This window comes from Melanotaenia boesemani, chromosome 15, assembly GCF_017639745.1.
Source record: "Melanotaenia boesemani isolate fMelBoe1 chromosome 15, fMelBoe1.pri, whole genome shotgun sequence".
NCBI lineage: Eukaryota > Metazoa > Chordata > Actinopteri > Atheriniformes > Melanotaeniidae > Melanotaenia > Melanotaenia boesemani.
The window spans coordinates 13,568,646-13,582,457 of NC_055696.1; the positions used below are offsets into that span (position 1 = coordinate 13,568,646).

The 13,812-nt window shown below is 39.4% G+C and overlaps 3 protein-coding genes across 4 annotated transcripts in view; all 3 read right to left on the reverse strand.

The window, feature by feature from the left end:
• LOC121654794 (clustered mitochondria protein homolog) overlaps positions 1-13,287 on the reverse strand; it is a 33,502-nt gene extending 20,215 nt beyond the window's left edge. Inside the window, exon 1 of the mRNA XM_042009096.1 lies at positions 13,282-13,287. The gene's annotated coding sequence lies outside the window, so the exon portion shown is untranslated. The remainder of the gene's footprint in view (positions 1-13,281) is intronic.
• Positions 1,601-5,147, reverse strand: LOC121654796 (coiled-coil domain-containing protein 92-like). Of its 2 annotated transcripts, none has more exons than XM_042009099.1 (4): positions 4,837-5,147; positions 4,425-4,573; positions 4,288-4,335; positions 1,601-2,912 (listed from the first exon to the last, which is right to left on the reverse strand). In XM_042009099.1, exons 2-4 carry the CDS (start codon positions 4,552-4,554, stop codon positions 2,182-2,184), a joined length of 909 nt encoding a protein of 302 aa, XP_041865033.1. In that variant the 5' UTR covers positions 4,555-4,573; positions 4,837-5,147; the 3' UTR covers positions 1,601-2,181. The 2 variants fall into 2 exon arrangements, with proteins under 2 accessions (XP_041865033.1, XP_041865032.1); XM_042009098.1 differs by having other exon boundaries at positions 4,425-4,601.
• Positions 6,303-12,373, reverse strand: LOC121654795 (F-box only protein 40-like). Its single transcript, XM_042009097.1, has 8 exons — positions 12,355-12,373; positions 10,845-11,409; positions 10,118-10,629; positions 9,429-9,608; positions 9,037-9,278; positions 8,028-8,159; positions 6,908-7,232; positions 6,303-6,818 (listed from the first exon to the last, which is right to left on the reverse strand). Exons 1-8 carry the CDS (start codon positions 12,355-12,357, stop codon positions 6,585-6,587), a joined length of 2,193 nt encoding a protein of 730 aa, XP_041865031.1. The 5' UTR covers positions 12,358-12,373; the 3' UTR covers positions 6,303-6,584.
• Positions 13,288-13,812: the final 525 nt, after the last annotated feature.

Sequence of the window (13,812 nt, forward strand, 5' to 3'; positions counted from 1 at the left end):
ATTCACTTCCTGTTCTCTTCACGCACTTTTTGTAATGATCTGAAAAGCAGGTCTGTGGTTGCCATGGCAGCACTGCATTGACATTCTGAGCATGGTCACCAAGACAACTGTGGGAACTTGCAAAACATTCAGGAGAGAAGTTGCAAGACTAAACTCCCTGTTAGATATTTATTAAGTGGATTGTGTTATTGAAAAATATATAAATTGATGGGATCATTTTTTGTCAATAAATTAATCATAAAAGGAAAGTATAAATTGTTACTGAAATTTCTATTTTCTGTTCCTTAGTTCATTTGTTTGTATTTACTCACTCTCATTGCCAACTGATCACTCCACTGACAGTATAACTTATTTTTTCCAAATCAAATGTCATTTTATCGCATCATGTTTCTTTACCAGAAAATGAATGACCCATGCTTTAAAGAGAAAGGAGCAGCACACTTGAATTTGTGTGTACACACATGCTTAAAAATCTGATACAGAGGGCTGCTACATTCTGCTGAAAACAAATCCATACAAAGATGAATATTTCTTCACTTCGCACAGCAGATCTATTAGTAATCACCTTTTCAGGCTTCTCTGAACCCATCCAAATATTGATTAGCATTAAAACAGCCAAACAGCCAAATTGAAAAGTCAAGAAAATCCTGATACAGGTGTTTTTGTGTGATATAACAACACATGCATAATAGTGCTGCTATCTATAGTTTGTTGAAGTGTAATAATATTGAGTGAATAAGAAATAAGAAATGAATAAGATTCAGATCCTCTCCATTAATTCCAGTCGAGAATTAGGACTGCACTGACCCCCAGTGTAGGGATCTGATGTTGACGATCACAGTTCATCCTGTCTGTTTATTTTGGACTGTATTTATCTGATTTTCTAAGTTCGGGTCCTCTATCTTGTCAGAACTAAAACACTGAGTGATACATTTATTGTAAATAAAAACAAACAAAAAAATCTTTGAGAATTTTACTAGTTTTAGAAAAACTTTAGACAAAATAGACAAAAATATTGAAGTGGTAGTACATAATTGTATGCATTTGTTTTTTGAATGCTTTTGCTCTTCTTAAAGTTAATCTATATGTTTTTGTTTGAATAATTAGTGTTTCTGGTTTTATTTAGGCTCTTTTGTTCATCGATTTGTTTCGGTTAGTCCTTCTTTCTGCTCTCGCTTGGACTCAGTTCGCTGAGTATCATACCTGCCTTGTGTTTTTTCATTACCACCAGAGTTTAACACTTGTCAGATCTTTGTGTTTCTTTTGTTGTGTATTCACTGCATGTCGAGTTTTACCATCAATTTGCATTCATATTAGGTTTTGCCTTTTTCCACAATCTGGATTTGTATTCTCCGGAATCCTCCCTATCTCTGCACCACCTGGAATTTACCTTTATAAAGTCTTTTTTTGTTCCATACTAGTCTGCCTCTGGTCTTGGTTCCTCTCCACCACAACACATTTAAAGTGTGGATAAGACTCTTTTTTTCCACATGACCTTTTTATATGTCACAGCAGGGGAAGCACAGATGTAAACATCAAATTGTGTAATTTAGAAATTCCATTAAGATACTTAAGTATCATACATTATGGCTCTGTGTCATCTTGTTATGACTTACTGGGATCCTGAGAAAAACCTTTCTCCTTTTTTTGATGGGTGAAAATATTCATTTTATAAACTTTTTGACCACTGAAAACAGACATGACAACATAAATGCTGTTTTGCCAACAGGCACATTGCATGAATTTAATAAAGTGCAAATCATACAAAATGCACCTAAGCCTTCTGACCCTCTCAACCTGGAATAGTGCAGTGAAAAAGCAGCCACTTTAATCAATATGGTGAAAGTGTTCATTGATCCAGAGGCAAGGCTACTAGTTATAGGCATAAGCTGTGACCACCAGTGTTTAAATAAAAAGGCATCCATATGAACCACCAACCAGTCTTTTCTGGACCCCATTCCTTCACACTTTCAAAGTGCATGTGGCACAATCAATTCATCTCTTACATTTATGTATTGGTCAGACCACACACACGCTTGTGACACTAACTAAATATGACACTTACTGGAATCTACAGACATCCCCAAGCTTACATCTGTCTGATCTGACCCTTCATCTGGAATAAATGGATCAGATGTCGGCTAAGACCTGCTGGAAGACAACTTCACCCCCCCATCTTTGTCACAGAGCTGTTTCTCCTTCTCCTGCTCCCATGTCCACCCTCCTGTGCACCCTGCTGTCCTCTATATCCTCCCACTCATCTTCTGGACCCTCTCCATCCTGTGATCTCATTGGTTGCCTCAAGCGAAGGAGGCGGTATCTGAGTGGTACCAAGAAAAGGGCGGGGTCAGGCATGGGGTGTGGCCTCTGAGGTGCCGTCACTCTCTCCTGTGGGACACAAGCTCTGACCCTCTCTTCCCTCACGGTGGTGCGCCTCTTGTGTCTGGCATCTGGTTGGGCGGGGGAGGCAGGAGGAGTTGGAGACAAGAGCCAGTCTGAGCTCTCCCCCTGGCCATCATCATCATCATCATCATCATCATCATCATCATCATCATCATCATTCTCCTCCTCTTCTTCCTTCTGTCCTTTGGCTTCTTGCTCTCTTTCAGCAGCAGACCCTGCACTCTGGCGCTGCTGGAAAAGTTTTAATCGTGCAGCATGAAGCTCGTGGCAGAGGGTCGTTGTGGTGATGTTTTGGTGTTGAAGTTCTCGATTTAGCAGCGTGATCTTGTGACTGCGTCGCTTCAGCTCCTCCAGGAACCGTCGCTCTTCCTCCCTGAGACTCCTTCCGAGCGCCGATGCTCGTGCTCGGCCGGCCCGCAGTTCCCCGCGAGCGGCAACCATCATATGTTGCTGGCGCTCCAGGAGACGTTCTGCAGCCTCACACCGTGCTGCCAGCTCAGCTTCCTCCTCTAAAAGACACAAATTAACACATATGTGATCTACACTGGATTATACACACTTGTTTACAACACTTGCAGGTCATACGGATACAACTGCTATAATATTAGAATTATTAAGAAGACAGAAAATGCATCTGTCCAACATTTAAAACTGTTTTCCAGAGGCTAAAGCGGAATGAGGCTTAAAAAAATATCACACTGATCACTTTCTGTACAAGCAGGCTACTTAAGCAACTGTGAACATGATGACATTAGCGATTACTACACAAACGTTGTTGTCTGGACACTGAAAGGAACAATACTGGCTGTTATCACTCCCTATCCTCAAAAAACCCCACTTTGATCCTGATATCATTTCAATCTTTCGGTCTGTCTCCAACCTTCACTTTCTCTCACAGATCCTTGAAAGTGCCCTTGCCAACCAACTTAAGACCCACCTCATTAACAACAATCTGATCTGTCTGAAGTCTTCTAATCTGTTCTTTTGTTCACATTACACCACTGAAACAGCCTTCCTTAAAACCACTGATGACCTACTTCTCTCCTCCTAGTCTGGATGCATCTGCATCCTCATCCTCATCCTCATCTTCCCTGATCTCACTGCAGCCTTCAACCCTTCTCATCTGCTCAGAATCCTCCTTTAACATTACTGCCTTTGCTTTTTCCTTGTTCATTTCCTATCTTTCCAACAGACAACACTTCATCCAAAACAACAACTACAATTCTTCTCTGGCCCATCTCTCCCAAGGTGTTCCCCAAGGTTTGGTCCTCACTTCTTTATTCTCTATATTCTCCCTATTGGCCACATCATTCACCACCATTACCTCTACTTCCATTGCTATACTGAGTACATCCAGATCTACATCTTTACTGTACCTATATAACCCCAACAACCCTTGCCACTCTCACCAACTTGACCAAGTTAGACCAAACTCATAATCTTTAGAGCACATCTGGCCTTCATAGCACTTGACAGTGATGTAAAGTGTCAAAATTAGTCCAGATTAGGTTTGTTGTCTGGGAATAAAAGCTAGCTGTATATAATGTAGAAAGACTGTGCCATGGCTGACACCCAGGCTAGCCTAATTTACAAATTATTCATTCGTTTGCCAATTTATTTCCTGCTTTATCCTATTTCGGGATGACAAGGTGGCTTGTGTCCATCCCAACTTGTTATTTGACCAGAGGGTACATCCTGGACAGATTACATGCCTGCTACAGGACGGAGCCACACATCCACACTTTATATTTCAAAGGTATCAAAAGTTTTAGATAATAATATCCTCCATCATTGAATCCTTGTGAAACAATCCTCCTCTGTGCTGGATCAGTTCCTTCAACATATCCTTTTTACCCTTGTCAGCACAAAGTTGTAATTTCTTACCAGCAGTGTTTCTGTCAGGAAACCTAGAGTCCAGCTCACAGCTTAGCTCTGCACACAGGTAGAAGCACAGAAGGTGAGACAGGGGGCCAGAGAGACATATAAGAAATATAAAACAGCAGGGTTACCAGTGGACTGACCCTGACAGCGTCTTTTCAGGTGTGTGATTTCCAGCTGCAGACCAGTCAGCATGGCCAGGTGCTCTTGCTTTAGGAAGGTGATGCCCCTCTCCACACTGGCCACCTGCTGCTCCAGCCTCCCAGTGTCCATGACTGCAAACCCACACAACCTGAGCACATATGTCGGTAGCTGGATGTCTGCAGAGAATACAAACATTTGCGTCCCATTTAGGGCATTGATACCGAAGTGGTGCATGGATAATAAGATTCAGTTTTACACAATTAGCTAATATTAGTCTGAAAGGCACAATTAATCATTTGATTTTATCTGTTACTGCGGTATCACAGTCTCTCGTTTAGTCTCTTTTATAGCCCGATTCATGCACGGTTGTCACTGTACAGCTGCAACACTGCTTTAATCTAGATCACTAACCGTGGCCTACAGTGATAGAGAAGCTGTATCCTCTCCAAACCGCTTCTCGTGGACCTTCGTATGGCCCTGGACCTGCTTCTCTGCCCTTGATGCAGCACAAACGAAGAAAACAAAGGACCCGATCAGTCTGCACAACGTCACTCGTTTCCTGTTTTGCTCCAGAGCAAACTATTTCGCTGTCTGGTGTTTTTTTCTTTCTTTCTTTCTTTTAAAGGCTGAATGAATCCCGCTGCAGCCCAAGAAATAACCTCCTCTTCACCTTCTGGTTTTACGTGCAGTGCAGCGCTGCGTTGACAAAGCAGCCGGTATGAGGGGTTATTAGTGCCACCAAGCAGGAGGAGGAGGCGGGGCTTCTTGGTGGTACCAGTCCTTGCCCAGACAAGAAATCCCATTTTAATTTGTTTCTATGAAAACACGATGGGGAGCTTACAGTTAGATCCAGGAATATTTACACATAGACACAGTTTTCGATATTGTTGAAGTCCCCTAAACATATTCAGCAAACATTTATATTAAGATGATGTGCTTAAATCCAAAGATTAATTTAATTTAGACTTGAATATGATAATAAAAAATTATTTATTTATTTATTTTTAAGACACATAATAATTTGGATTGCCGATGTTTACTGATGATGCGGCAGGGGCAGCCAGATAAAATGTTGAGAATATATGATTATACAGCCTCCAGGTAAATAAAGATATTTAACAAACTCTAACACCCTAACATCATAAACCAAACTAAATAAACATAATGTTAGAATATTTATTTGAAACAGGGACTGCAGCTCAAGCATTACATGTAAAATGTCACTTGAAATGTTGATTGATCCCTGCTTCCTCTGATTGAGACAGTTTTCTGTCTGAAAGAGAGAGCAACATTTATTATGTACATTCCTGGAGTCATCGCTACCCACTTCTAAACGTATTATATTTTCACCCTGGACATCATGAGTTTTGCTTTCTGTGCTGCATCAAATGCCAGCAAATGAATATCATCACAGTGACTGTTTTGAAAGTGCACCATGGCTCTTTCATCAAAGACATGCAAGAGGACATTGTCAAAGGAAGATTGGAAAAGAGAAAGGGACAAAGCAAGAGAGAAGAGTCAACATTAGACTGACTTTTACTTCTAGGAGAGAGCTCAGGGTACAGGTAGGATGCAAGATGGATGCAGAATTAATCATCATTAGGGGGTGCATCAATGACAAAATCTTTTGTGAGGAACCTCCATGCTTCATGAAAGGAAGCATCTGATATTAAATTTTACATTACATTAAAAACATTAAAAAGATTATTAGTGTCATACACCAAAGACAAAGAAGTGGTCACAGCAAGATGTTTTTTTTACATCAAATGAAGAGACTGGACTGAATTCATTTTAATTGGAAACGCATTTTATTATTATTATTAATATAAATAATAAATAACATTTTGTTATTTATTATTTAAGGCAAACAAGGAGACTTTATTAATTTCAGCTCTATGAAACTTAACTCATGTTGTTGCATCCCAACACTTTTATCAGATCCCTGAATACTTTCTCATTAACAATGTATGTTACTATCATTATTAATGAAGAAAAAGATGAAAAAATACCAGACATGTTGCAGTAAAAGACTGACGACTGTACTCATTCAGCCACAAAGTTTGGGTAGACTGCATTAATTATGTCTAATGATTTGTGACATAAAGATTTGAGTAAATGATCTTTATACAGTATTTGCAGTATTTTCTTTTTTTATTTATTCATTTATTTTTATTTTGCCATGCATTTCCAGTGAAATGATTAACAAGGCTTGGATTCTTCTGGCTGCTGCTCTGATTCTGTTTCTTTTTCTCACTCATGTTGAGCAGGGGAACTGGCTCACTGTGCACAGAGGTCTGGTAATATGGACAGACTTTTAAATGAGCAGAAATAGGAGGGATATCTGCCATATGCCACGAATCCACTGAGGAGAACAGATGACTGAACTCCCAAACCTGGAGAAAAACAGGAGCAGTCATGAGGAGAGAGGATAAAAACATGGATTGTGATGGACCTGACTGTTAATACACATGATAAATCTTACAGGCTTAGCTGTCCACTTGGCTCGTCCATGTGTGGAAGTCTGCTTTTCCCAGCGCAGGGTGATCATCCCTCTCTCCTGCAGCAAAGAGGAGCACACCTGCCTCATGAGCCTGGACACCAGAGCCAGCTGGGACAGGGACAGACTGTCCAGGAAGCTGGCCATGTGGCACAGCACCTCATAGGGCAGCACACTTAAAGAGTCCTCAGCCCCATTAAAGCCACTACTACTACTCTGAGCAGTGGAGGAGTCCACAGTGCTGCTGGAGGATTTGTTATCTTGTGAAGGTAGAACGGTCGGGCGCAAATTGAAACTTCTCAGCTGCTGACTGTCAGGAAGAAATAAGAAAAATGTGGTTTAGGATAATTATTTTTATGGATGATTTAATGTGAGATATATCTTGAAGTCCTGTTTTTCCCTATGATCAACTCTTAGTAGATATATGTGATTACTCCACCTGTTAATAAACAATGAGTGTTCAGTCACTGTAACTTAATACATGAATTGATGTGCCACCAAATTTAGCTGGTTTTCACAATTATGAATTTACTTTTAATGACTTTAGCTCAAAGCAGGACCTGGACTACAGCTCTAGCTACCTATTGGATTTAGTGTTTATTTATCCTGTCTGTGGCTGTTATGTGACTCTGTCAATATCCTGGGTAAAATTGTCAAAAAATTAATAAGCAATAATCGAAATTCAGCCAAAATTATGACACATAATAAGTCAGTGGTTGATTCAGTTTGCTATTGCTTGCATTGGTGCTATTGTTTCTCTGTTCGCCTGCTGCTCTGTGGTGGTGTTAAACTTAAGCTCAATCTCAATTCCTCCCCTTGACCTTACTATTTGACTCTTAATTACTAAAGAGGAGGAAATAGGATTGAGTGTAAAGGCCAGAACACGCCGTTGCCAGTAAATGGACAATGCAGGTAGATTATTAATTTATGACAGCAGGTCGCACAGTTGTACAATTTAGTGGGATTCACCATGAACATCAACCATGCACATAAGATTGTACTATGCAAATCCTGCCATATACGTTCACCAGTACTTGTACAGAGTTGTGTTTGTGTACACAAAATTTTATTAGAATGTGGAATAACAAATGTAGTTTGTGCTCACTTGTAGGTAACGGTGGCTTTGTGTGTGGATGGCTGAAACCTCCTCTGGCTGTAGGTGCATCCCAGATATGCCAAGGGGCATCTCTCTTCAAACCATCCACTAAGACAGGTCTGAATGTCGCTGTGCACGTTTCTGTAATAGAGATGATTAATCACACACTTAACGTACACAAAAAACATGTTCATCCACAATTATACCTTATCAGTCACATTTGTTATTTGTTGTTTACTATTGCTAATCAGTAGTTATTGAATTCACAGGCAAGAAAACATTTATCTGTCATTATTTATAAAAACTTATGTTTTTTGTTTTCTTGTTGCTCTCTTTGTGCCATTTTTTTTTTTCATTTTCATGTTTTTTAATCAAGTTATAGTTTCCTAAAGTAAATTCAAGTAAGTCTCATTTTGAGAGGTTTTTCTTTTTTGCAGGACCTTTGCTAATTTAATATTGTTTGGGTACATTTACACCAATCCTACTACCCTACTGATTCAAATCTTTGTTTGTTTTGGGGAGGTGTAAATGTGTAACAGAATTCTGATGTGGATCAAAGTAATGAACCCTGGTCCATCTAACAACGCAGGTCCTGGTCCGCTTTAAGTAAACCAAATGCAAAATGCAAACTACTACGAATGACACTGTGGGTACAGAGCAGGGTAAACATGACCACAGCATCTGCAGGTGTGGAGAGACATGGCACATGGTCTGCTAAATAGTATTTATTATTATTATTATTATTATTATTATTATTATTATTATTATTATTATTGTTGTTGTTGTTATTTTCATTATTATTTTATTTTTATTTTATTTTTATCTTTATTTTTATTATTAGATGGGGGAGAACGTGGTAAAAGTTCTCATGGAAATATGATCAACCAAAGACTAAAAGTTTTGCTTTTATAGGGTGGAAAAAGTTGTTGCAGCATTAACCAAAATATGAGCAATTTTTAATTTTTTTTGTCTTCTTCTTTAGTATTTTTTTATGCAGTGCCATCCTGACTAAACACACCTGAAGTGTGTGGCAAACTCCCTGCGGTGGAAGGTGTGACCACAGAGGAAGGTGAACGCACAGCTGGCTCTGTGGTGTCTGCTGCTCACGCTCTCTGCCTGCAGCTGCAGATGAAGTTTCCTTGGTCTGTCTGTCATCACTTCTGCCAAAGTGGTCTTTCGTTTAAATGGAGCTGAGCGGAAAGAGTATGTCTGCGTTCCTATGTCAACATAGAGCCCATCAGCCCCTTTTGACTCACTGATCTACACAAAAGAAAAAACAAAAAAACCAACAACATCTTTTCAGTGATTAATAAATGCTTTTCGTGTTTAAGACCTTGAAAGTCAATAATCAGTTCTTGAAAGCTTTCAGAAGTAGAAAGGTTAGGTCATACTTTTTTGTACTTTTTATACCTTGTGACCCATGACTGCCTGTTCAGCATAGCCCAGCAGGGTGGCTGCTGCTTCATCGGTGAACCAGTTATCTTCACTGACTCCGAGGTCTGATGTGTCGACACCTCTGCGTTCACTCTGTACTCGTGCAGCCTGGTCGTACTGATGAACCCGCCGTCTGTAGTGATAGCTGTCAGGGACCTTACAGGAAGGAACATGTAAAATAATGCGGGGATATTGCATAGGTTTATTATATCATGAGATAATTTAATGAGACTTAGCAGGGAAACTAATGTCTTTTCAGTAAAATCTCCATGGCAGTTTAATGCTTGAAGCCTAACCTGATGTGGAGCAGCTTCTATGCTTTGTATAACAGGCCCCTGGTTTCAGTTATTGATCACCATTCAGCTTTTTTGCCTCAGGCCTGTTTTAGGGCCCAAATATAGCTAAGCGAGCTATCTATGTGGGGGCTTTAAAAACACACATTTACATTTTTTCATATTTTACTGCTACTTGAAGGCAGTCTCAGTAATATGTGGAACAATTTGAGCTGTGGGCTTGGCTTGTTTGTGTTCCTGCTTTGCTCTGCAGAGGAGAAAAAAATCTGCTTTGCAAGCAAATGAAACTAAGTGTTATATAATGAAAAAAACTTAGAATATGAGTTTTAATATAGAGTTATGCAAGACAAAAATGTGGTGTAAAATGATCACCTTGAAAGAGCGTAGTGTCTGGACAGGAATAGGCTCCAAGTTGCCGTAGACAAAGTCTTTCTCCCTTGGTGTACAAGCTTCGATTTGCCCAAAGGCGAGCAGCATGCGCCCATGATGCACTACGTACATGTTGTACTCCTGTGGGGTGAGCTCCTGACACAAACGCTCCAGAACCCCTTCCTGCCAGGGAGCCAGCCCGGTCTTACTTGTGTCAGCTGGAGGGCAGTTTTTGTCCACAGCAGAACTCTCTTTCTCTGGTTTTTTGTGGACTGCAGATGTGTTCGCTTCGCTCTCATCCTCTTTTGCATCCCTCACACCCTGGGTCTTGGACTCTTGCTTTTTTGTTGGATTTTCTAGTCTTTCCTGAGCAACCTCACAGCCACCTCTGTCCATGTTGAACATCATCTCAAACAGGTTATATTTTTCTTTGTTGATGACTAATCTTTGTCCCACACTGCTTTGTGGAGCTTCTTCCACAACATTGTTTGTGCATGTGCTGTTGTCAGAAAGACCTTCAGAAAAAGACACAAGATGAGGAACTAAAATTAAAGTTAGTGTATTATCTTCAAGGGATTAAAATATTTACAATGAAAACATTTACAATAAGAAGTGTTTTAAAAAAATATTTTCAGTTTTTTAGGCAATTCATTCCATTTCCTTAAGGGGACACTTTAAAAAAAAAGGAGTAGTTTTTTTCTTATTGAACCAAACCTGCTGTAAGACTCACTTTCACTGACATCTTTTTGTGGAAGATTTTCAACAAAGCCTCCAACTGCTGCCTCCTCTTTCACCTCTTCCTTTATTTCCGGTTCTTCTTCTGGATCCATCAGCTCTGGATAGAGGGGTTTCATTTTGAGGCGATTGAACAGGTCTGACTGATCAACCATAGCCATGGCAACATCTAGAGCATCCACCTGTGCTTCACTGTCCTTCAACACATTGTCCTGCAGGGCATTAAAGCTGTGTGGGTTTGTGTCATCAGTCGGCCAGCGAAGCCACTCCATGGTGCAACACACCACGCTAGCTGGGCACACCTGGAGGTGAGCTGCTTGTAAAGAGCGGGGCATCTGGAGAGTGCAGCCAAAGGCAGCATTGAGGCAGGGCACCCTTACATTAGGGCAGAGCAGCAGGTGATCCTCCTCTTTGCAGAGGTGGAATACAGCTCCACAGAGCAGTCGGCAGGAGGTGAGCACACAGCATACAGAGACCTCCACCCGGGTCCTGCAACGTCGGCTGTAGCAGGTATTACAGTGCACATGCTGTTGCACTCTGGAGGCTCGAGATCGATGACTCTGAGTGGAAGATGAAAGAAAATACTAAGTGTAAAAGTGCTGCTATGTTTGGGGTCTCTGAGTTTCAATCAAGCTTTAGATTATTTAAAGATGGCCTCACATCTGACTGTAGAACACTTTGGTATACAGAGGAGTTCATAGTAGACTCAAACACTACATGTCCAGGTCCTGTGACTGCAAAACAAGCCTGAATAATGAGCCTTCAACTACCATGCTTAGTATGCTGTAATTAAAATGTACTTATACAACACATGTATGATCTCTGTTTGTATGTGGTCATTGGTGTACTTGTAATTGTGCTGCCTTTCTTGGTCAGGTCACTCTTTAAAAAGTTATTTCTAATCTCAGTGACTTTTTATCTATTAAATTAAAGACAAATACAAATAAATAAATAAAAAAACAAACTTCAGTTGACCAAAGTTCTTCACAATAACAGTAACAGCTTCTTTTTTCATCTTCTTTTTAGAGAGAAGAGATTAACCCAGAGAGGAGAAAACCCAGTGAGCCATACTTCTTTAGTCTTTTTAAATGATACTATTATGAATGTTAACATTTAACATATTAACTGAGGCCTGTAGAGTCTGAGCTGCATGGACTCTGATCTTGGGGTGAAGTTGCTTGGATGTTTAATCCCTAAAGGACTAGCAGATGACTTAAGTGTTTTCTAACTTTAAATGATCTTTCCTCACTGCAGAATGATGAACTCCACACTGTTTTAAAATGTCCATATGATAATTTCCAAACAAAAGTAGCTTCCCTAAAACCACTTCTGGTGTTTTTCCTTCTTGGGGTTATTTTTTAAAATTATTGTTTGCATTTGCATTTTCTGTGTGATTGCATAGCAAAGACATAGAAGAAACTCCACAGTCTGTTAGAATGAAACAATAAGTAAGGTTAAAAGGTGAAGATTTCAGGTTCGTATATGATCTAAAGTTTAAAACTCACCATAACTGGATGTCTTGGTGATCCTGAGGAAGAAAAAAAAAAGGATAGTGTGATATTTTAAGCTGTTGTTTCAGCTTTAAGTATTGAATCATCAAACCTGCTTTGACTTGTGACCCCTGAATTTATTGCTTGCGATTCTTCATTATTGGTCATATATGTCAGGTCAAACACCAATATCACCGATAGGGCATTACACTAGAAAAATACAGTCATACAGACACTCTGCAAAGAACTAAATGCTTACATCTTTTTGTTGATGGGAATGTTGATGAAAAGTAGTTATGATATCATCTTAATTCAGTAGGTTAGCTTGCTAACATTTACTGGTGTAGATTCTCAGTCATCCAGGTCATGGTAATTGTAACAACTGGAATAAAGTCAATATTTCTTGTTCTTGAGGACATTTAACTTCTCACCTGAAAGGCTTTTCAGATCTAACCAGTGGGTGGAGAATTATATCTTAAAAACTGAAATTTCCCACCAAGAACAGAGGTGTCCAAAGTCTGTCCTCAGGGGTCGCTGTCCTGCAGATTTTGGGTGTCTCCTGCTGCAGTACACCTGAATCGAATTAATGATCATGCTTGGACAGAACTTGACAACAAGCTGCTAAGGAGAGTCATTTAATCTGAATCAGGTGTGTTGGATCAGGTAAATAACTAAAAGCTGCAGGATTGTGGTCCTCAAGTACTGGAGCTGGACAACCTTGGGTTAGAAAATGCCAACATGTCTTAATTGGGGCTAAAACTGAAGTCAAGATAAAGATAGTCTACTGTAATTTAAGCATAAAGCAAAAGTATGGAAAAATAGGAAAAATAAATACACCACTTAAGTCATTATAATTAATATTCTGGGGAGCACAAATGTCCGTATAAAGATTTATAACTGTCCAGCAAATGTTGACACATTGGGGAACTATAAAGAATCTACATTGAATCCTTTTGAGAATGCAATACCTTGATCTAAATGACATGGTTACTGCTCCAGTTCAGTTTCTTAAATCTTTTTCAAGGTTCACGTTCTATTATTTCATGACCAGTTAGATTTAATCTGAATCAGTGTGTCAATTAACACAGAGCAATCAGCAACAATGACAAATAAACAGCAGAAAAAATAATAAAAACAAACAACAAATTAAATGAGACACGTTTGCATTGATATAATTATTCTTTTTCTGCATGCACTCCAGGATCTGAATTTAGCATGCTTAAATAAAAACATGTGCAAAATGTTATAAGTTCATCTATTCTGCTCCTCTGAATTACAAAGCTGATGTTCAAACTTAGATGTAAACTGTGTGTGTAAATAACTGAGTCAAGTGGTTCTGTAAGTAGTAAATATAAGTTAAAAGAACACTAAAGCCATTAAAACCTGTAACTGCATTATTTAACCATAATCATTTTAATTTAAATTAACTAAATCAGAAAGTATTTCAGTACAGTCACATTTGGATCAAACTTG

What these genes read in the sequence shown, in the direction of transcription:
- LOC121654795 (XM_042009097.1), bottom strand. An exon ending in AGGCAGTCATGGGTCACAAG is followed by an intron (nt 9,279 to 9,428) that starts GTATAAAAAGTA and finishes TCTTTTGTGTAG; the next exon opens with ATCAGTGAGTCAAAAGGGGC. An exon ending in AAAGCCACCGTTACCTACAA is followed by an intron (nt 7,233 to 8,027) that starts GTGAGCACAAAC and finishes TCTTCCTGACAG; the next exon opens with TCAGCAGCTGAGAAGTTTCA.
- LOC121654796 (XM_042009099.1), bottom strand. Translation starts at nt 4,554, where the DNA reads ATGGACACTGGGAGGCTGGAGCAGCAGGTGGCCAGTGTGGAGAGGGGC. An exon ending in CCTGAAAAGACGCTGTCAGG is followed by an intron (nt 4,336 to 4,424) that starts GTCAGTCCACTG and finishes ACCTGTGTGCAG; the next exon opens with AGCTAAGCTGTGAGCTGGAC. An exon ending in TCCTGACAGAAACACTGCTG is followed by an intron (nt 2,913 to 4,287) that starts GTAAGAAATTAC and finishes TGTGTCTTTTAG; the next exon opens with AGGAGGAAGCTGAGCTGGCA.